Source organism: Pongo abelii, chromosome 16, assembly GCF_028885655.2.
Source record: "Pongo abelii isolate AG06213 chromosome 16, NHGRI_mPonAbe1-v2.0_pri, whole genome shotgun sequence".
Classification (NCBI taxonomy): domain Eukaryota; kingdom Metazoa; phylum Chordata; class Mammalia; order Primates; family Hominidae; genus Pongo; species Pongo abelii.
Genome location: NC_072001.2, coordinates 79,659,024 through 79,683,075, shown reverse-complemented (window position 1 = coordinate 79,683,075; position 24,052 = coordinate 79,659,024). Strand labels below are relative to the sequence as shown.

General features: G+C 41.5%; 1 protein-coding gene and 1 long non-coding RNA gene across 29 annotated transcripts in view; one reads left to right on the top strand and one right to left on the bottom strand.

The window, feature by feature from the left end:
- The window catches only part of SCAPER (S-phase cyclin A associated protein in the ER), a 555,380-nt gene that overhangs the window by 512,794 nt on the left and 18,534 nt on the right, over positions 1 to 24,052 (top strand). For all 28 annotated transcript variants that reach the window (NM_001374332.1, XM_063716003.1, XM_063715996.1 and 25 more), the window contains 2 exon segments: positions 9,594 to 9,831; positions 14,889 to 15,038. In NM_001374332.1, coding sequence (NP_001361261.1) covers positions 9,594 to 9,831; positions 14,889 to 15,038 — 388 coding nt within the window.
- Positions 9,433 to 22,875, bottom strand: LOC129050158 (uncharacterized). The gene is made up of 4 exons (XR_008513688.1): positions 22,803 to 22,875; positions 21,277 to 21,458; positions 19,951 to 20,024; positions 9,433 to 9,910 (listed from the first exon to the last, which is right to left on the bottom strand). It is a non-coding gene; the product is annotated as an uncharacterized LOC129050158 (long non-coding RNA).

Sequence of the window (24,052 nt, the reverse complement as noted above, 5' to 3'; positions counted from 1 at the left end):
CCCAAGCAAAGAGTATTCTAGTTGAGAAGAATGGCAAGACCTTGAAGTGGATGTTCCAGAAACAGAGAAAGTGATATATTGGAATGTGAAGAGCCAGAAAGAAAGTGGTAGAAGATGAAGTCAATAAGTAAAGGCCAGGAGATGAGGGCAGAAAGATGAGAAATCTGAATTCTGCTCTTAAGTGTGAGGGGAAGACACTGGAGGATTTTAAACAGGAGAGTGGCTTAAAAAGTAAAAAGCATCTGTTTACTCTGTGAAGAATGGATTAGAGAGGCAAGAGTGGAAGCCAGAAAGATCATTTAGGAGGGTACTGGAATCTTAATGCAGCACCTGTTAATGACAGTTTTTTCCTCCCAGTTACTCTCCCAGCAGAAGCAATTACCTTTACTTGGCAACACAACATAGCCTCTGGCAGAGCTCCTTCAGCCCAACTTCCAAAAAAGAGAGGCCCAAAATATCAACTAGCCAAACCAGTGTGTCAGCACAGGGTCCTTTGCTGTTTACAGTATGGGAAAACTGAAGCTAGAGAGGTCAAAAGTGTCCCATCTGAGAGGCAGTACTGGACAACAGCCCTAGCCTGCAGTTCCAAGATCTAGGAGCATATCTTGTTGTCAGTCACCCAGAGCTGCCTGCCTTCTCACCTCATAGGCTCCTCCCTGCCCCTTCATCCATTCACCTTTCGTTTTCCTAAGATTGTCCTGAGCCTGTCACCTCTTTACTCTTCCACTTTGTTGTGTCTCCATTTAGACCTTTGCCAGGGTCCAGAGTTTCTTCTTCTTAGTGGCCTTGTCCTTTACCTTCCATTCTTATTGGTGTCCTCTGGTCTTGCTCTTTCTCCAGCCTCTTCCAGATTGTTGATCCCAAACAGCAAGACTGTCCATTCCGTTTTCATCATCTGTTACTTCTCCTTTCAGGAAGGTTCCCCTCTCAAGAGTTCCTCTTTAGCCAGGCACAGTGGCTAACGGCTGCAATCCCAACACTTTGAGAGGTGAGGTGGGAGGATCACTTGAGGCTAGGAGCTTGAGACCACCCTGGGCAACATAGCAAAACCTCATCTTACAAAAAATTAAAAACTTAACCAGGTGTAGTAGCACATGCCTGTAGTCCCGGCTACTTGGGAGGCTGAGATGGGAGGATTGCTTGAGCCTGTGAGTTCAAGGTTACAGTGAGCTACAGTTGTGCCACCACACTGCAGCCTGGGCAACAGAGCAAGACCCTGCCTCAAAAAAAAAAAAAGTTCCTCTTTGAGTTCACCTGAAACTCATAATCAGGTAACTGGAAATTCTCCCAGGTATCTGAGCCTGTCCTACCTAATGTTCTCACTTTTTAATTTTCCCTATATTTTTACTGTTCTTTTTCTTCTTCTTTTTTTTTTTTCCTCTTGAGACGGAGTCTTACTCTGTCGCCCAGGCTGGAGTGCAGTGGCGCATCTCCACTCACTCCAAGCTCCGCCTCCTGGATTCATGCCATTCTTCTGCCTCAGCCTCCCATGTAGCTGGGACTACAGGCGCCCGCCACCACACCCAGCTAATTTTTTGTATTTTTTTTTTTTAGTAAAGATGGGGTTTCATCGTGTTAGCCAGGATGGTCTCGATCACGTGACCTGGTGATCTGCCCACCTTGGCCTCCCAAAGTGCTGGGATTACAGGCGTGAGCCACTGCACCCGGCCTTTTTTTTTTTTTGAGACGGAGTCTTGCTTTGTTCCCCAGGCCACAGTGCAGTAATGCAATCTCGGCTCACTGCAACCTCCACCTCCCAGGTTCAAAACATTCTCCTGCCTCAGCCTCCCTAGTAGCTGGGATGACAGGCACATGCCACCATGCCTGGCTAATTTTTGTATTTTTAGTAGAGACAGGGTTTCACCACGTTGGCCAGGCTGGTGTTGAACTCCTGACCTCAGGTGATCCGCCCACCTCAGCCTCCCAAAGTTCTGGGATTACAGGCATGAGCCACTACGCCCGGCCTATTTTTGCTGTTCTCTAACCAAATGTCCTGACTGTCTTAGATTGCTTACACATACATATATTCCACCTTGACTTTTCTTTTACCCTCAGCTCTCCATTAAGTTATCCCCATTTTCTTCAACAGAGCTCCAAATTAGATTTGCATTAAACAAGCTATTTGTCCACATCTACTATATAAATAACATAAAAGGTTAGAGAGGGAGGGTGTGCTGTATGTGTGTGTGTCTGTGAGAGAGACTGACTGTAATTTTTTTTTTTTTTTTTTTGAGATGGAGTCTCACTCTGTCGCCAGGCTAGAGTGCAGTATCGTGATCTCAGCTCACTGCAACCTCCGCCTCCTGGGTTCAAGCCATTCTTCTGCCTCAGCCTCCCGAGTAGCTGGGATTACAGGCGTGTGCCACCACACCCAGCTAATTTTTTTGTATTTTTAGTAGAGACAGGGTTTCACCATGTTGGCCAGGATGGTCTCAATCTCCTGACCTCATGATCCGCCCACCTCAGCCTCCCAAAGTGCTGGGATTACAGACGTGAGCCACCACGCCCAGCCGACTGACTGTAATTTTCAAAGTAGATTTACATCTGTTGTACCATCCCAGAATTGAACAGAATCTTAGACATCATCCAGGCTCATGCCCAGCTGAGTCTTAAGTGCCCTCTGCTACTACAGTGGATGTAACCTTCCACCTCTTCCAGGATGAAGAAGAATGTCATACCACACCAAACAGCCCACTTCACTTTTAGGTGTTCTCATTATTAGAATTTTTTTTTTCAGAGATAGGATCTCACTGTGTTACCCAGGCTGGAGTGCAGTGAGGCGATGATAGCTCACTGCAGCCTTGAACTCCTAGGCTCCAGTGATGCTCCTGCCTCAGCCTCCCAAGCAGCTGGGACTATAGGCGTGTACCACCACACCTAGCCCTAGAAAATTTTCATAGATTTATTTCATATATGCTTTCTAGTAACGTGTCTCCCCTGGGGCCATAAATAAATAGTTCTTCAGTTTGAAGATAGCCTTTGTGTCCTTCAGTTCTGAGCTAAACTTCCCAATTCCTTCAAATATTCCTTGGGTGACATTATTTCCAGACACTTTTACCACAGGGATTACTTTACTTGGGAACTTCGATACTTCTGTGTCCTGAATTAGCGCTGCACCCAGTGCTGGACACAGTACTTCCAGAACAGTCATACAGTGCACTGGAGCAGAACTAAACCTTCCTTGTTGTGTACATTGTACTGCTGTAAGTCAAAATTGACTTATATTCTTTGGTGATCAAGCAGTGCTGTTTTCTCATTTGAACTGGTAGGTACCTAATTTGCTAAGTCTTTTTTCCCACTTATTGTTGACAAACTGTATTCCATTCCCTGTTACTTACCCTCTTCCCATCTTAAGCATGTGGAATTTGTTTTTATAATCTAAAAATAAGACTTATGTCATTTGTGTATATTTCCTCCTGTTTTTAGTCCTCATGTTTATTTGTACGTAAACTTTGTTATTGATTACTTTCTCCTCCTTGAAGCTATCTTCGCTTTGCTTCTAGGGCACCATATTCTCCTGGTTTCCTTCTTACCCTACTGGTGACTATTTTTTAGTTTCCTTTGCTGGTTTCTTTTCATCTCTCCTGGTTCTAAACTTTGGGGTATCCCAAGGATCAATCCTCGGACTCTAGACTCACTAGAATAAGTTTCTAGTTTTAAATACCATCTCTGTTGATGGCTTCCAAATATCTCAAGCCCAGACTCCTCCTCTGAATTTGGGCTTGTGTATTTATTCAGCCATTCAACACATATGTATTGAATAGCTACTGTATATGAGACACTGTTCTAAGCCCTGGGGATATACCTGTGAAACAAAAGAGACAAAAATCCCTATGCTTGGGAAGCTTATTTCACACAACTTCCAATCCACTGTCCCCACTGTGATGTATAATAGGCATCTCACATCTAACCAGTTCAAAACTGAATTCCTGGTTTTTCTCCTGAGACATGCGCTCTTCACTTTCTTCCCCATTTCTGTAAATGGCAACCACAGTCTTCCAGTTACTCAAGCCAAAAAGCATTGAGCCATTTTTCACTCCTCTTTCTCACACCCACATCCAATTTATCAGGAAATCTGTTGGCTTGCCCGTCTGAATATTTTCAGAATCCAACCACTTCCCACATCCATGGCTACCATCCTGATTCATATACCATTATCTCTCACTTGGATGATTAAAGCAGCCTCCTAGTTGGTCTTCCTGCTTCTGCCTTGGCTCTTCTAAAGAGTTTTCCACCCAGTATAGCTGTAGCACTCATTGTTCAAATGAAGTCAGAGTACATCACTTCTCTGCTCAAAACCTTACAGTGGCTTCCCATGTCACTCAGTAAAAGTTTTCTAATGGTTTCTAGGACTCTACCTGATCTTCTCTGCTCCCTCCCTGACCTCACGTCCTATTACTCTTCCATTTACTCAGCCCGCTCTAGCCACACTGGCCTTCTTGCTGTTTCTTGAACATGTCATGCACACTCCTGGCTCCAAGCTTTGGGATCTTCTGCCCTTTTACCTGAAACACCGTTCCCCCAGGTGTCCACATGGCTTTCTTCCTCACTTTCTATAGAATTTGGCTCAAATAATGCCTTAGAAATGGCTTCGCCAACCACCCTATGTAAAGTAGCTTCACACACATTCCTACTTCTTCATTTCCTAGCCATGTCCCTTGCTCCTCTATCACACCATACATTACATAATATATATTTGTTCGTTTATATCTTCCTGCACTAAAATGTAAGCTTTATGAGAAAAAGGTCATAGATTTTACTGCTGAACTCCAGGTCCTAGAATAGGGCTTGCCACATAATTGGCCATCAGTGAATATTTGTTGAATGAATGAATCATGAATGACTAGGTTCTCTGGAGTAGGCATAATAAAGTTCCTACGACAGTATCTATATTTGAATCTCCAGAACCTGTGAATATTACCTTGCTTGGCTTAAGGGATCTTGCAGATATGATTCAGTTAAGGATCTTGAGATGGTGAGATTATCCTGAATAATTCAGGGGGGCCCAATGTAATCACAAGCGTCCTTATAAATAAAGACGGGAGGCAAGAAAGTCAGCGTTAGGAGGAGATTTGAAGATGCTCTGTTGCTGGCTTTGAAGTTGCAATAAGGGGCCATAAGCCAAGGAATTGAGGCATATTCTAGAAAGTGGAAAAGGCAAGGAAACGGATTCTGCCCTGGGTCCTCCAAAAGGAACACAGCTCTTGTGACACCTTGATTTTAGCCTCGTGAGATCTGTTTTGAATTTCTGGCCTTCAGAACTGTAAAATATTAAATTTTTTATTGTTTGAGCCGCTAGCTTGTGGTAATTATTCCAGCAGCAATAGGAAACTGATATACCCACCTGCCCCTATTCAACTGTAATGCCTCTAGAACAGGAGCTTGGTCTTCCTTAACCTTGCACATTGCAGGTGCTCAGAGTTCCCGGAGCACAGGTACTTTGGCTTTTTAGACAGAGTACCTGACAGAACATCATGCCTGTTTGTCTCACCTTAAACCCTGATGAATGATGTTGTCACTGGATACAGTTTGGCTTTCTCAGAATATCCCAGGACATAATATCCAAAAACTGGGATAACTGCTGAGAAATAATTTACCTCTCCTTGAACAGTAAAATTCTCATCCATCATTGGGGGAGACAATGACTTAGTCTCACCCACTCCAACACTATGCAGATCTTTGAGTGCAGGTCTGTGGGTTTAAGGGCTAAAATGGGATGTTCTCACAAGATCCCTCAGGGATTCCTAAACAAAGCCAAACTCCAAGAAGCTAAGAGAACAATCTAGAAGATCACCTGCACTGAAGATCAGAGTGGATGTTACCAAGCTGGAAATCTGGGGACCATGGAAATGAGGGGAAACAAACAGAAGAAAAGGGCTTATAGAGTCTGGAACTGTCACAGCTGCTTTTTTAGGCCAACTAAGGCCCAGTGTATAAGTGGTTTATGAAGATGGAATGGACGGCACTTCATGCCCACACAAATCATGCTGTTTTTGCCCAGCTATACTCTCCTTTAAGGTAAAGTAGGGTTGTCAGGCATTGTGCAGTATTGATGAAAAACCAATTTTAGTTTTTCCTAATTGAATCTAGCTTTTGATAAACAGAAATGAATATCTCACTAAGATCTCTAGTCCTGGAGACCTAACAAAAACACCTTAAAATCTGATAAAATTATAAATATCTTAGAATGTACTATACAAAATTTCAGATCTTATTTTTCACATCTTCTATGTATTTTTTTAAAGAAAACTTCATTACACATGCCTGATATGAATAAGGCCTTTTACTTTTTTCTTATAAACATTTAGGCTTAAAGTGATTATAACTGACAGTTAAGACCAACAGAAGCCAGTGGCCTGTTCATGGACAAATTATCTGTACTTCAAGCTAAATCAAAAGTAAACATTCTCTATGGTCCCTTCAGGTCTACATTAGTCCTGTGGAAGCCAAATGGGACAGTCAAACCCTCCCCTTGCCCCCATATATTCTGTGGGCTCTCTTCAACATGAATGGTCTTTTCCATGAAGCACTATTTTATGCATTTTGAACCATTTCCACATCTAAGTTCTTAAATGCTTATTTAGCAGATTTTCCTCAATTACCATTTTCATTTCATTAGGATAATATTTGCAAAAGACTGGGCTGTATTGTTTTATAATCCATCAGATTAGTGTTTTCCTAAATAATGGTGCAGGAGAGGAGATGTTCTGATAACCTTCACTTTTTTTTTTTTTAAGATTTTTTACATGTATTCTTCGGAAGAGGAAATGGCAGTGAATTCTTGTCACTTAATAAATGCTCAGAAAGACTAAGTATTATAAGATGTTTTAAATGAAAAAGCTATATTCCTGAATATCTGTATTAGAATATGCTGATAATCAGTTTAAAAGCAACACAAGAGTAAAGGGAAAATCACTATTCTGAATCACAGAGCAGTAAAACTGTTGTCACCAGCAATGATGTCACTCATCCTCAAGGTTCTGAAAACCTATTAGAAATTAGCTTTAGGGAGAAATATCTTCTGACTTGTCACTGGTTCTAAAAGGCAATCAGTGTTAAACAAACACAGGCCCCTTTTTGGAACCTATATAATAAACTCAGACACATTAATCTCTACTCACGTCTCTAGTCAGGGTCTGACCCCTAACTCTTTTGGCTTTAATGGAAGGAAGTAAGGGCCAGCTGACATTAGCTAACAGAAGTTTGTGTAAAGGTTCAGATATACCTATAAGCAAATAAATATCATTTCTTAAACTTTTGTTTTTATTGAGCACTATGAGACAAAAATATCTCCCCTCAACAATACAAGATTGCATTATAGTCTCTGTATATCTTAACAGTATTTACTTAATCACAAAATTTGACTTAAGACATCGAGAGAAAAGAGGAGGTCAGCCTCTGTTTGACCTGGATGTTTTGGTCCATGGACAAAGCACTGACCCTAAACAGTCAAAAGCCCTGGGTGATATCCCTGCTTTTGCCACTAAAAATTTGTATGACCTAAAACACTTCACCTTATTTCTCTAGGTCTCACTTGCTTCATGTGCACAATAAGAGGATGAATAACTTCTCTACCAACTATGAAAACCCAGTAAGAATGAGATAAGGTGAAAGATATGAATGTACTTGGCAGATCCTGCCATATAAATAAGATGACAGTATTTCATAAGAGAGCTTCTTTCTCTTATATGAACAAGGTATATGAAGATGCCATATCATTTGGCTGTATTCTTAGAAATACTAGAAATAGTGCACGTTCAAGAAATGAATGTGTACCGTGGTTACAAATAAAACTGCTTTGATGCAACTAGCAAAGTAAAATGAATAAAATGATCTCTTTAGAAAAACTAAGTTATGAATTGAGAAAACTAGACAAGATACTAGAAATTTGCCAGTCAGCACCTCTCAATTCTTGTTTAATTAGTGACACCTCTTGAGTGCTTCTGGGAAAGATAACGAAGTAAGCATAGTTCTTCAAGGACTGCCTCCTATCCTGGGTTCCAGCTGAAAGGAATGACAAATGACAACATATATATGTGTATATATGTATATATATGTGTGTATATATATGTGTGTGTGTGTATATATATATATATAAATACACACACATACCTATACACACACTAACCCAGATTTTTAACACTAACTCGTAGTGTTAAAAAGTAGGGAAAGGTATTATGCCATGACAGAAACATAAAAGCACTCCTGCTCAGTATTGTGTAGATCATGCCACATTAAAGGAAGACATTGAGTAGAAACTTGTAACTTGCCTTCCTGAGAAAAATCAGAGTGTCATGAAGAAAGAGCAATTAGATACCTGAGGTTTTGTGCAGTGGTTACAAGTGGCTATAGCAACTCCAGACCTTACATCTCAGATTCAAACCCAGTAGAGGAAAAAGTGATGACTTCTTCCCAAGCGTCTCAGCAAAAGTATCTCCCCTCTATCCCATTAGCTCTGATTGTGACGTGTGGCATCTCTGAGTGATGCTCAACAGCCAGAGAAATGTGTGGCTTACCTTAGGCCTGGGCACCCTTGAGCCAGAGTAAATAGGGAGGGAGGTCTATGTGAAGCATATTGGCTATGAGTTAAGGAGAGGTGATTCCTTAGAAATATTTATACAGTTTCTATTTAAAAGAGTGAATGCTTGGCAGCCATGTTTACTATAACTGCCTGCTCTTGGTCACTAGATGCTTCACATATACCTTAATTCAGAATTGCCTGGCCAGCTCAGTTGGTAGAGCATGGGACTCTTAATCCCAGAGTCAGTGGGTTCAAGCCTCACATTGAGTGGTTCTATTTTTTTTTTAACACCTGTGAAAAGAAGGGAAAGTTAAAAAAAAAGAAAAAAAACAAAATAAAAAATACCTTAGTTCAAGGATGAGGTAGATTTAGCATACCCCTGCTGCTTTACTATTAATTTTAGGAATTCATTTGCCACTGCCATTGTCTCTTCTTGCTCTTCTGTAACATTACCTGCCACGGTAGCTAAGCTGACTTCATCTGATTTGTGTAGACCTAATCCAGTACTTGCTTGTTCTTGGAACTGTGGCTTCTACAACCTGTCCTGCCTGTACTCCTCGATGTTGGAAAAGGGGCTTCAATAGCAGCTGAAGAATCTCCCTACCACAGTATACCAACACATTACTGGGTTTTTGAGGCCTCATGCTTTCCTAATAGCTGCCTCCCCTAAGAAGAGTACCTTTATATATCCAGAAAGGAAGCTAGGAGTGTTTTTGGCCTCTGAGTCCCAAAAGCTTTCACAGACTCTGTCCACTTTGCCCAGACCCAAGATACTAAACAAAGTGAGGCTATGTAGGCTATAAAGTGTGGGAAGGGTGGTTGGCAGCCTTAGCACTGGCTGCAGAGTGCTCAGTTGACACTGCTGCAGCAGCCTGGTCTTCCAGGAGAAGAAAAAGCCACAGTGCAGTTGATGGGGAGGGCTGCATTTATTCCTTGAAGTTTCTTGTTACCATATTGTACAACTCAGATGGTTTGTTTTTAACGGTCTGCTTGTCTTGTTTCATTTAACCTATACAAATTGCTAACATCCTTTAAGTAGTTTTTCTCAAAGAATTGAATGTTTCTTTGTCAGGTCATACAGCATATTTGACAATAATCGCCAGGATCCCACAGGGCTGACAGCTGCTCTTCAGGCAACCGACCTGGCTGGAGTTCTTCATATGCTCTACTGTGTCCTCTTCCATGGCACCATCTTGGACCCCAGCACTGCCAGTCCCAAGGAGAATTACACTCAAAATACCATCCAAGTGGCCATTCAGAGTTTACGTTTCTTCAACAGCTTTGCAGCTCTTCATCTGCCTGCTTTTCAGGTACCAAGTATTGGTTTATATCGATGTTAACCAATCAAGAGTTAGTATTTTAGTGTAGATAGGATGTCAGATTCTTCTCCTGAATTGGGGCATAAGGAATAAACTACAATAAATGGAATTATAATATATATTATAATTTATTAAACTACTATTTTCTGGGAACTGTATTAGATGCTCTATAACATCTAGCATTCTCATTTATTCTCATAGCTACCATGCAAAGTATTATTATACCCATTTTACATATAGAGAAGCTGACAGTTAAGTAATTTGCCCAAGGTTACATGTTTGTGAACCAGGACTGGTAACCATGACTCTCCCACCCCAAAGGCTATGTTCATCCTTTGCCATGCTGCTATTTATAAATCTTTTGTCTGGAATTCTTTAGATCAGGACATTATCATCTCATCAACTTTTAAATATTAAGGAAAGTAATGGTTTCTTATGTAAATAGAACCAAAATTAGATAAATTGATTGATATGACTTTCTACAGATGGTTTAGCTGATTTTGTGTCCAATGTAAAGTGTATAACTAGCTTTACAGGGATTTGCATCTTTAGCTATTAAGTTTTTATAGCTAAAGAAAGAAGAATTGCTTTATGCTATAACACCAGACTGTCAGCCTGGAAACAGATTTTTTTTTTCATGTAGGAAATTTAATTTTCAAAAACACTGAACCTTTGGAACAGAGCAAGCCCCAAGGAATAGACTTTCTCTTTCAGTTTATTAACTGTCAAGTGATTTCATTAAAAAAGGAACAAACTTGGCAGATGATGAACCCATAATTTAGATGAATTGCTTTGCTCAGAGGGAAAAAGGTTATAGAGAAACAAATGTATGAAAATAGTGGACTTTGCCATTCTGAGATGGGAGGAATACTTCTATATTGTAGCTGATGACAAATGTGCAGTTCTTTAGTTGATGTCTTCCTGTCATTTTGTTCAAAAAAGGAAATTTGTGACTAAGTTGTATCATTGGATCTAGTATCTTTCAACTTTGTAGAATTAGTTTATCTGTCACAAGAACAGAAATCCCTTCCTTTGGGTTAATGCTTTTCTGTCTCCAGAGCAGTTGAACTAGCCTTAGGTGGTAACTGACTGCACAATACGTAGAGTTCTGGGAGGTTACAGCCACATATAAATGAGAGATATCTGCTCCAAAAAATGTCAGTGGTTCTTGCCTCAGGGTTGAACATAACATCTGTGTTTTATGAAGACGTAAGCCCACCGTATTCTGTCTGGAAACAGTTTGGAAATCAGGGAACCTTAACTTTACATGCTCAGGATATGGAGTCCACCAGTCTACCCATCAGCTGGGTTGAAAGGGAGTGATTTCTTTTGTTAACAGATTATGGAATAGCAAATATCTAAAAACTGTCTCTTAGCTTCCTGTTTCATGGGTCTTCTTGGCCAACATTTATACCGCTACAGGGGACTCCATATCATAAACAAGCATCTAGGATAAGTCAGCTGTTCGGTCAGTCACTCTGTCAGGGAGCCCTAGTTCCCTGCTCCTTGCCCCTCTCCTCCTGTGAACTTGTGGCCTGTGCAGTCTCACTCACAAAGGAGCACCAATGAACTTCACCAGACCTGCTCCCTAGTGCCTTTAAGCCTAAAGGGCTTAATAATGGGCGATAATGTCAAGTGATTTCATTAAAAAAGGAAAAGAAAAAATCAAAAAGAAAAATCAAAAGCCTATTTTTGGAATCCTTTGTGCCCAACTAAGATAAAAACATTTCTCCTTTCCAGATCCTTGCTATATCCAACTTGAAACTTATCCCCTACTTGAGCCACTTTTGCCAAAAACAGCAGGAATAAAACCAGAGTGGTTCAAGAGGATTCAACTATTCTCAAAATCAGTGTCTCTAGGGATAAAAAGAAATGAAATAATAAAATAAATAAAAAATAAATAAAAAACAATTATTCTCAAAATTAAATGCCCTGGCTCTCATTTGGAATGTCCTTTCTTGACTGGTTCTCACAGTTCTCCAATACCTTTTCTTCCTTCTTCTCATGCAAGTCTATATTTCCTTCTCAGTTCTTTTCCTTCCTGTTTTTTCTTCTTTTGTGTCTCTCTCCTGTCTCTCCTCTCTTCTTTTATCAGTCTTGCCTTTACTCTTTCTCATTCTCTTCCTAGCTGTAGTTTCCAGGTACCCTTTACCCTTCATGTTTCTTTCTGACTCTTCATCAGCATGTGAGGGGACCTAAATGCCCAGAATTTCTAGCATTGGGGCCTTTAATATACCAATGACTAAGTATTTTTTCTTAATTACTTTTATGCATTTAAAAACAAACAGATGAACTTAGTGGGGAAACAATTATTTCTGATCACAGATTCTAGGAGTTCAGAATTCAAATGGGGCTTATCACAGTGGAAATGGTTTGTCTCTGCTCCATGATGTCATGGCTACAGCTAGGAGCTAAAGTCATCTGGAGGCTCTTTACTGTCATGTTTGATATCTGGGATGACTCAAAGACAAGATTCACCTAGGACTGGTGGCCAGAGCATCTACTACTGCTTCTCCATGTGACTTGGGCTTTTTAAAACACTATGGTGTCTCGATTCTGAGTGGGAGTGTCCTAAGAGGAAGCTTCCAGAAAGCAAGTGTTCCAAGAGAAACCAACAAAAGCTACAGGACTTTTTATGACTTAGCCTCAGAAGTCATATACTTACCTATCAACCATACTTTATTGGTTGAATCAGTCATAAGCCTTCCATATTCAAGGGAAGGGAAACATAGGCTTCACCAGCTAAAGCAACACGTCTGTCTACATAGACATCATTGATGTAGATGGACATGATCAAGAATATAATGCTTAAGTAAATTAAATACATAGTATTTGTACTGTATAGCAACAGATGAGTTTTCCAGAAAAGTACTATTTTTGTGATAGTTATGGTCAGAGAAACTCATGTTGTAGTTCATCAAAACAACTTACATGTCAAAAGTGAGATTTTAGGAACTATGTATGTAAAGGACAGGAAAAGAGATTTTAAGTGGAAAGAAGGAAGGTGTACATCTCAGCATAATCTGACCTCAGAAAAATCTGAGGGACAATTTATGAATTGCCTGGGAGGCTCAAAGGAATTGAAGAAAAAAAACTGAAGTGAGATAAATTGTCTGACCTGCTGAAGAGTTAGACAAGATGATATAAGACATGTTGATGATTTGGGTTCGAATGCATCACAAGAATACAGAGCTGTTACAGGGAGGCATCCTCATTAGACCCCTGAATCTGAAGTCAGAATGACCTGACTTTGAGCTATCACATTACCTCTTCAAATTGTATGACCTTAGACAAGTCATTTGAACACTTAAGACTCCATTTCCTCATCTGTAAAATAGAGATTAAGAACACCTACCTCACAAGACTGTTTGAGGATTAAATATGATTGCATAAAAGTGTTGTGCTCACTAGCACATAGTAGGCCCCCATAAAATGTGAACTGACTGAGTTTCTGAAAAGAAGAATTTACCTAAACAGACATGCTGAGTCAGAAGGTTGGAAACTGAATGCAGCATTCCCAGTGCTCCTTCACCCTTCTTCAAAGCCACAAACCTGTATGCTTATTTTGTGTGAGAACCCATCATGTAATAGTACAAAAGGTTATCCATTAGAGTATTTTCCTAGCTGGTTCCATTTCATTGTATACCAATAAGGCTGTCAAAATATTTTTCCCTCTTCAGCAAGGAGTCTGATTTCACTCTGAATTCATATTGGCATGGGTGGCCTTGAGACTGGGGATATTGTATATTGCATTCAGTTTGACAGTTTTTACAATTGAAGGTGGTCTCAGGAAACAAATCAATGTACTGACTTGGCAGTTAATTCTGACTAAAAAGGAAATATAGTTTCCTTGAAAAATTGGTTTAATTTTTATATTCAAACTTATATGCCCCTTGACCTGCTCTTATCAGTGAAGGTTAAACAGAGGGCACTGGGTCACAGCATGCTGGACGTGACTAATTAAATAAAGGCTGAGCTGAGAAGGTGTCACTACTTGATTTAAAGGAGCAAAGCCCTTCTGAAGTCTCTTTGGGGCTTGAAAAACATTTTTTTTGTTTTGGGGCTGTGAAACAGACAAAAGGCACTCTTAAAATTTAGCAGTAATTTTGTTTCAGGAATGCTCACTAAAATGGCTCTGTTTCACCCACTGTTAAGTGAATTGAATTCATTGAAACTTCCAAGCTGCAACGTATCCAACCTGGTTCAAGCCCACTAAGACCTCAAATCAAGAGATGAGTTTAAAACTGCCTTTTCCCACAGGCCAGCAGTGGTGCTTCATTCCAGTGTGGGCTGCGAGTATATTCTGTGGGCTTCGCCTCTCGCCTTTGCCCTCCTGTCGCTCTGTCTGTTTGACATGTTTATTAAATAGAAGCTGCAGGCTGCACAGACAGACTCAGACTCTCTTCCTGAGTCGCCCACCGCCGACAGCCCTTTGCCTGTCTGGAGAAAGGATCCCAGAAGTCCCATAACTGAGGGATTTCATGGTTTTAGGGAGAATTTTTATTTTGTTTTTTTACATTCTTTTGGGAGCCTTTGGTTTATAGAGCTACTTATTTGAATAATAACTAGTTGTTATTTATATTTTTTGTTTAAACATAATTAGAAATATATGTTTAACTCTGTGTACAAGAAAATATTTTCTCCTTCAGAAAAAAAAAGTGTTGGAATTCAGCTAAGTGGTAGATTTACAGGTGAATTTTAGGTTTTTTATGTTTTTCCAGATTTTCTACAGTAAGAATATTTGTATATGAGAAAAATTAAGTTATTAAAAATAGAATAAATAACTGTGCTTTAGGTAGATAATGTCTTGATCCACGTGGTACAGGCATTTGGTCTACTACTGTCCCTTTTCAGGTTAAACATTGCATTTATTATGGTCATTTATTAGAACAAGAACCCCTAAACTAAAGTGTTAAGCATAGTACTGTAGAAATGTCATGTTTTTCCACCACCGTGGCAGAAAGTGCACAGGGCCAGTCTTGCTTTGTGATTTGCAGCCCTGGCTCTCCCTGGGCTGAGGGCTTCTAACTGCTCCTTGTCTTTGTCAGTCTATTGTAGGGGCAGAGGGCTTGTCCCTTGCATTCCGGCACATGGCCAGCTCCCTGCTGGGCCACTGCAGCCAAGTCTCCTGTGAAAGCCTCCTTCATGAGGTCATCGTCTGTGTGGGCTACTTCACTGTCAACCACCCAGATAACCAGGTAAGAGGCCCTGGAAAGCTCCTTAGAATGCTCCCCCAGTGCTGAGAGTGTGAGGTATCGGAATGAGAAAAGGCAGGCTAGCGGTCTGGAACCCAGATGTCCTCTGTAAAGCCCTTTAACCAGACTGCAGGAATATGCCTCTAGCTCCTTCCCTTCAAATAGATTTTTTTTTCTTTTGGAGACAGAGGCTCGCTCTATCACCCAGGCTGGAATGCAGTGGTGCAATCTCGGCTCACTTCAACCTCTGCCTCCCAGGTTCAAGCGATTCTCATGCCTCAGCCTCCCAAGCAGCTGGGATTACAGGCACCTGCCACCACACCTGGCTAATTTTTTGTATTTTTAGTAGAGATGGGGTTTTGCCACGTTGGCCCGGCTGGTCTTGAACTCCTGACCTCAGGTGATCTGCCTGCCTTGGCCTCCCAAAGTGCTGAGACTACAGGCATAAATAAGCCACCACACCTGGCCCTCTTCAAATAGATTTAGTAAGAACTAGATTAGCACTAGGGCCTCCTCTTAGAGCTATAAAAATAAAATATTTTTAATAAGATATTCTTAAGCCACAGAGAAGCATGTACTCTCTTACCATGTAGATTCTTTACTGTCTACTTCCTTACCACATGAAGTCTGCTGCTCTAGCTATCAGGGTTTTTGTTTTGATAAGGTAGTTTACATCTTCCAAGTTGGGTCATTTTTCATATAGTATTAGAGTCTGGTGCTCTATGAAACTGTTCTTGGCTCCTGGCTTCTGCTTAGGTGCTTAGAGTCTTCCTTTGGTGTTGGTGAGAGGCTGAGAGGGAGGGTAGGACTCTCCCGCTTAGGTCACTCAGAGTAGTTTTGCTTTAAACTGCTTTAATTATTTGGTTTCTGAGCAAGATTTCATAGATTAAAAAAAAAAAAGATTTCATAGATTTCATTTGTAAATAGGTTTCTGCTTTTTTTTTTTTTTTTTTTTGACAAGTTCTTGCTCTGTCATTCAGGCTGGAGTGCAGTGGCATGATCATGGCTCACTGCAGCCTTGACCCCCTGGGCTCAAGCGATCCTCACATCTCAGCTTCCTGAGTAGCTGGGTCCACCGGCGGGTACCATCACACCCAGCTAATTTTTGTAGAGACGGGGCTTTGCCACATTGCCTAGGCTGGTATTGAACTCCTGGGCTCAAGCAATCCTCCTGCCTTGGCCTCCCAAAGTGCTGGGATTACAGGTGTGAGCCACCACACCTGGCTTGCTTTCTGCTTTTTTAAGATGTTGGAAAATCTGTTATAGATTTTTTACTAATAATAAAGTACCTTATTTCTCTTTATCTTGGAAACCAGGATTATGGCATAACTAGCACATCAAATAGTAATTCCTGACAACCTCATTTATCTAAAGCCCCCTACTTGGCCGGGCGCAGTGGTTCACACCTATAATCCCTGCACTTTGGGAAGCCGAGGCAGGTGGATCACTTGAGGTCAGGAGTTCGAGACCAGCCACATACTCACCAACATGGAGAAACCCCGCCTCTACTAAAAATACAAAATTAACCGGGCATGGTGGCGCATGCCTGTAATCCCAGCTACTCGGGAGGCTGAGGCAGGAGAATCGCTTGAACCCAGGAGGCAGAGGTTGCGATGAGCTGAGATCACGCCATTGCACTCCAGCCTGGGAAACAAGAGTGAAACTCCGTCTAAAAAAAAAAAAAGCCCCCTACTCAGCCAACCTTAATTGTATAGATTGTAGCTAAGAAAAAAAAGCCTCTGAACAACGCCTTAACTCTTACTCTGAACTTTTGTGTTTTTTTGAGACAGAGTCTTGCTCTGTCACCCAGGCTAGAGTGCAGTGGCGTGATCTCGGCTCACTGCAACCTCTGCCTCCCGGTTCAAGTGATTGTCCTGTCTCAGCCTCCTGAGTAGCTGGGATTATAGGCACCCACCACTGTGTCCAGCTAATTTTTTTATTTTTAGTAGAGACGGGGTTTCACTATCTTGGCCAGGCTGGTCTCAAACTCCTGACCTCGTGATCCACCTACCTTGGCCTCCCAAAGTACTGGGATTACAGGTGTGAGCCACCGCGCCCAGCCTTACTCTAAACTTTCTAATTTTTATTGTAGGCAAATCTCTAACAAGTGTGTTTGCAAGGTTTATCTAGCCTACAGCAAACTAGATCTGGGCAGGAATAAAAGAGATGGTTGTGGTGGCAGAGCCAAGTACAAGGTGAGAAGCTGTACAATGAGAGCTGAAATTGCTTTCCTGAGAAGGAGAAAAAAGACAGAAAAAAAAAAAAAAAGGCAGGCCCAAGAACTCAGAAGTCACAGCCATGTGGGTTCAGAGGGACACTAAGCCCTGCTCTGTATTTCCTAGATGATTGTTGATGCCTCTAATACCTCAAGTAAGCATGGAGGCAAAGTGTATGTTCAGTGCATTCCCTGAACCGCACTGCAGGAATAAGCAGTCTGTTTTAGAAAGATTCCCATGGCTAAAATATAGGCAGTTTGGATCCTTACCAGAATATTATACACAGAAAAGTTCCCCTTTTACAGACCCTGTTGCCAGGAGAGTAGATGGCAGCTTTTTCTCCCCTCCTACCTCTACAGCACAGACAGTGTCCTTCCCTTTCAAACACTCCCTGATGGGGATGCTCTGTCCTCTCTGTGGACCAGGCCTAGTAGGTTCACAGATCTCTTACAAACAGGGAAGGAAAGTTGAGGGAAATCATCCGTGTAGATTTTTTTTTTTCTTCATGTGCATCCATTCAACCTATTAAATTGCTTTTTATTTTCTCTTAAAAGTTGATTTTATTTTTCTGATTTTAGTTATTGTGAAAAAGGGCAGCCAGCGCAGTAGCTCACACCTGTAATCCTAGCACTTTGGGAGGCTGAGGCAAGTGGATCACCTGAGGTCAGGAGTTTGAGACCAGCCTGGCCAACATTATGAAACCCTGTCTCTACTAAAAATACAAAAATTAACAGGGCGTGGTGGCAGGCGCCTGAAATCCCAGCTACTCAGGAGGCTGAGACAGGAGAATTGCTTGAACGTGGGAGGCAGAGGTTACAGTGAGCCAAGATCGTGCCACTGCAGTCCAGCCTGGGAGACAGAGCAAGACTCTGTCTCAAAAAAAAAAAAAAAGAAAGAAAGAAAGAAAGAAAAAGGAAAGAAAGAAAAAGAAAAAGACAGGGCAAGTATAAAGAAAAAAATGGAATCACATTTATTCCTGATCTCACTATCTGAGATAGCCACTGTTAACATTTTGGCAGATTCCCCTCCAGCGTCTTTTCTGTGAGTAATTTTACACGGCTGAGGTCATACTGTACAAATGCTCATGTCCTGCTTTATGCACTTAACATTATATCAGAATCTTTGTTAAGTATTTTTAATGGCTGCATGGCTTTATCTTGTATGGACATTCATGGTTTACCTAAAAATGTCTTGTTTTACACTTAAATTGTTTATCATATATTGACACTGCCTACTGCCTTTGAAAGAGGTAATTTGTATATGTGATAATATTTTGCTGTGTGCAGTTCTGCAGGACAAAGTTCAGCGCTTTCGGTGCATTTCATATTAAGGATGGTTTAAAACTTTTTGCTTAAACCAACTCTGTTATGATAAACTTACTGAACTCAGAATTTCATGGGATTTCAGACAGTTTTTCTGCTGATGCTGGATCACAGACTAATCCTCTCCTTTAGATAAAACACACAATTTTGGCATCTCTGGGCTTCAAGTTAAGGGGTATCAGGGATGGGTAACTCATATTTGGAGATGGCATGTAAGACCTGACTTGGACATGGTGGAAAAGTGATGACTGGGCATGCTAGGATGGGAAAAAAAGCAGATGAAATGGGTGGAGAGAGCACTGGTCAATATAAGGAGGAGGAACAGACTGAGACCCTGTCACTTTTCAGTTGGAGAAGAAGAGGATACAGTGGGGTTTGAAGATCCTTGGTGAGAGGTAAGCTCACGCTGAGGAGGAAATTAGAAAAGTGAAAAAAGCCAGACCCTGTGTTTCAACACCTTGCCTCCCAGAAGGATTGAATACTAAACTGGACATCCACCTCTGATTTGAGGGAAGATTACAGAGGTCAGTTTACATCTGGGGCAGTTGCTGAAATGCAACAATCTATGAGAAGAAAGAACAAGATTAAAAAAAAAAAGTAGAGAAGTAAGAAGCTGATAGAAAAGATAGTAATTGTAAGAAGCTGAGACACTGCACATTATGGAGATGATATTTCTAAGCATAATATTTATGTTAGAAATATTTATTTATTTATTTATTTATTTATTTATTTATTTTTTGAGACAGAGTTTCATTCTTGTTGCCCAGGCTGGAGTGCAATGGCACCATGTTGGCTCACCACAACCTCTGCCTCCTGGGTTCAAGCGATTCTTCTGCCTCAGCCTCCTGAGTAGCTGGGATTACAGGCATGCGCCACCACGCCTGGCTAATTTTGTATTTTTAGTAGAGACGGGGTTTCTCCATGTTGGTCAGGCTGGTCTCGAACTCCTGACCTCAGGTGATCCGCCCACCTCGGCCTCCCAAAGTGCTGGGATTACAGGCATGAGCCACCACACCTGGCCGTATATTAGAAATCTTATAAGGTAGAGGCCAGGCACAGTGGCTCACACCTGTAATCCCAGCACTTTGAGAGGCCGGGGTGGGCGGATCACGAGGTCAGGAGTTTGCGACCAGCCTGACCAACATGGTGAAACCCCGTCTCTACTACAAATACAAAAATTAGCCGGGCGTGGTGGCACACGCCTGTAATCCCAGCAACTGGGAAGGCTGAGGCAGGAGGACCGCATGAACCTGGGAGGCGGAGGTTGCGGTGAGCCGAGATCATGCCACTGCACTCCAGCCTGGGTGACAGAGCAAGACTCTGTTTCAACAACAAAAAAAAAAAAAGAGAGAGAGAAATATTATAAGGTAGAAATACCTTATATTTGTAGAGTTCTTTATACTATTCTTCTCATCTCTTGTCTCTTGAACCTCAGTAGCACTTTAGTGAGGCTGTAAGTACAGGAATTATTCTTACCTCACAGACAGATGAGCAATTGGGCTTCTAAAAGATAAAGTAAGCTCCCTGAAATGACACAGAGAATCATTTCTCTATGAAAGATCAGGGCTAGCATCCAGGTTTTGCAAAGCCCAACTCAGTGTACTTTTCATTTCATCTTACATTGCTTAAGAAAGCCAGGCATGTAACAGGTACCATCTGCTAGCGATCACTGAAGTGTACCTTGGCTAGCGGTGGGGGGTGTAGAAGATGATGCGGGTTCACCAAGACAGTACATTTGAGAAACTGCCATTCTGTCCCTTAGATGCTGATTGGAAAGCTTCTAGGGCCTATCTGTGTGCCTTATTCAGGGGAGACTCATAAAGATCTTGGAAAGTGTAAATGAACGTGTTTTATGAGTAGAAATGGACCACAATTTAGCAGATAGAAAGCCTGGGTTCTAGCCCCAGCTCTGCCATTAGCTATGTGATCATAGATAAATTCTTTCCACTCTTGAGGTTTGAACATCACTGACTCTACAAAGAAGCAAATTGGTTCTGGAAGTGGATAGCAGTGATAGTTGCACAATATTGTAATTGTGGGGTTAAAAATAGTTGAAATGGGGCCAGGCGTGGTGGCCCAAGTCTATAATCCCAGTACTTTGGGCGGCCGAGGCAGGCAGATCACTTGAGGTCAGGAGTTTGAGATCAGCCTGGCCAACATGGCAAAACCCCATCTCTACTAAAAATACAAAAATTAGCCAGGTGCTGTAGTGCATGCCTGTAGTCCCAGCTACTTGGGAGGCTGAGGCAGGAGAATCGCTTGAACCCGGGAGGCAGAGGTTGCAGTGAGCCAAGATCATGCCACCACACTCCAGCCTGGGCGACAGAGCAAGACTCTGTCTTTAAAAAAAAAAAAATTATATGTTATACATATTTTACACAATGAAGTAAACAAAAAAGAAGTGGATTATACTAGATGACCTCCCCTGTGAGTTCCATAAGTCTGTGACATTTTAAAGGCTGAAACTAGAACCACAGAGCAGCATTTTGATCTCATGGGGACTCCAAGCTATTTTGTGGTTTTCCATACCTTCCTTACCCTATTCCAGATGCCATCTGCAGCAGACAGCTTAATGAGCTGCCTACCCACTGTGTGGCAACTTATCATTAAAAACTCAGTATACTTTGGCTCCTCACTATTAGTAGAGGGAGCCCAATGACAGAAACTTATAAGCAGACTTCTTACAGGTGAGATGTCACGTACCTTGCTCTGTGATGCCATCTTCAGCCACAGTTGTTTTACATGCACTAAAGGCTGTGCTCACCAGCTCATGGCTGTGCTCCATGCCAGTCAGGCTGCAGGGCAAGGGCAGGGTATAGGAATAGCCACAGCTTGCTGAGGTGATAACTTCTCATATCCCAATAGAGTTGGGAAGTTTTCTATAACTGAAAAGTTAATTGTTAGTTTGATTTCACTTTTAAAACTAGTTCTATTAAATTCCCTTTCTACTGCCCCCACGAAATCCAGTAATTTGCTAAGTGAGCATTTGCTAAGAGGATGTGGTAAGTTTAGTTTTCAGCACTGGCCTTAGCTTCTTCAGTCATAGATTCATGGCGCCTTCATCCTAGAAGGGCTCTGGGAGATATCTAGTCCATCTCCTTCATATTGTAGGTGGAGGAACTGAGGCTCAGAGAAGGAAAAAGAATTGTCAAGCGAGAATTGGCAGAGCCCAGCCTCACCAATGGCAGTTCAGTGAGTTTCCACCTCACTTTTATACTTAAGAAAGTGAATCTGTTTCGCCTGTTGCCACTTTCTGTAAATCAGAGGAAATTCACAGGAGAAATAGATGCTCAATTCATTTAATGTTTCCTTATCATTAGTCAGAAGTCATGTTAATTTGCAGAGCCAATTTGTCCACAGGGCATAATAGATTTCCTACTGGGAAAACAGCTTGTGTCTTTATAAGACAGGGCATCCTGAAAGCCTGCTGCAGCCTACTGTTTGATTAGGTAACTGCTTTGCATAAAGGATTGGCACTTTTTATTGGCCACCATTTAGTCTATTAACTGGAAAGACTGAGCCCCTTGATACCAAGGATGACTTGAGAAGAGAAACCTGGATAATAAAAGTGACGTCCCATCCTTGATGGAATGAATCTTCTGTTTCCTATAGGGTTGCAGTTTCCAATTAAAATGCTGTTTTAATCAAAAGATTCCCTGTATTTTATGGCATTTTCTTGACTCTTTCTAAATTCCTTCCCATTTAATTATTATAATGAACATAATTAGTATGTGCTGTCAACCCCTCACTTTATTTACATTTTGTATTAGATAATTAAATGTGGTCTGATAATTAACTCAAATGACTGATGATTTGACTGCCTGCATATTACTATATTGGGAATATGCACCTTTGCATACTCATTTTATTTAGCAACTGGCTTTTTCATTTGGAAAGGCCCCATAGATTGCAGCTATCAGAGTTGGAGTTTCTTGTAATCCCTGAAAGGAAGGAGCCCCTTGACCCCCTTGCCCCCATTGAGCTCTCTCTAGTGAAGTCCGTGCTGATCATGTAACTGTCTGCTCTGCACCACACCTTGTCAAAGGCTCCTGAAAGCTTCTGGGCAGATCAGAACAGGCAAGTAAGTTGGACAGCGAAGCTCGTGAAACTCGGTTCTGCCTGAGCTGCATGCCATGCATTTTCCAGCTCTTTTGTAACTCAGTGACTTAGTGAGAAACCCCAAACGTTAATTTGACTACAAATTCCGAAAATGAATCTGTTGTACTCACCTCGGGTGTTTCCCTGTGCACAGAAATAAGGAGTGGTTTCCTAGAGTCATTGTGTGTTAAGAGTGGCAGTTTTCCAGAATCCCATTCCAGCATTTAGAACTTTTAGAGGTGGCTTAATTCCTGCTCAAACATTCTTACTTCACTCTTTGCCTCAAAGGCAGATGGTCAGTCCTAGGTCACACCCACTTGGTAAACTCCCTTAGCCCCATCCCAGTTCGTGAATGGAGGCTGCGGTGGTGGGCTCAGAGTGGAAACTCCAGCACGCAAGGCCTTTCTGTTCTCCCAGAGTTGACAGCTTATTCTTTAGCTGTCACACAAGCATTCAGGTTTCTGTATTTTCTTTCTTTGTGTGACAGATACGTTCCTTTCATAAAATAGAAATACATCATGTCTAAAGAAGAGCCTGAGTTTCAGCAATGCAACCATTCTGGAACCAAGTTACTCTCAATATTATAGCACCAAAGAAAAAATGTGGGTTTTTTTTTTTCCAAAAGTAGAGCAAAAATTCTTAATTAAAAATAATTTATACCTAAATATTTATTTTGAGACTTCTGATGAGTGAACTGGCTGACATAAGAATGGAGAAATTTGCCAGTTAGCAATTTTGGCCAATTGCATTAAAAGTTACCAACTTCACAGAATCCAAATAAAAGATACCTTTTATTTTATTCATTGTTTTAGTGAATTTTTCCACACAAGGGTATTTCAAAGTGCCACATGCTCACACTAGATACATTTTTTACTCCACAAACCTCTGAGAGGTCAGAAGGAACTCCTGGCTTGCCTGAGTGGCTGTGTTGCCAGGACGTCAACTGAGGTAGGCAGCAGCCAGCCTGAGGGGCTGCTGCCAGGTCAGGAGTGTGCACGAACCTCAGTTATCCTTTGCTCACTTGAAAATCTTCTATTGGGGTATCAAATCAACACAGGAAAATGAGGCCAGAAGGAATCTTTTATCAAAGTTTAATTCATGACCAATTTTTCTGGACTTGCCTTGGTCTTCAGCCATGGAGGGGGTGTTTGTAATAAAAATCACTCTGAGATAAGACTGTATAAAGGCTTAGGCTGTAATCACAGGGAACACCTCTCCTGAGATAGGAGATTTTATATAAGACCCTCATCAGTTACAGAAAGCCCATCACGATGAAACAAACATTGGTACAGCAGTCAGGACTGCTGGATCCTTTTACAGCTTTACAGCTGTTTGACCCTGGGTAAGTCACTGCCCTTCTCTGAGCTTTAGTTTCCTGTCT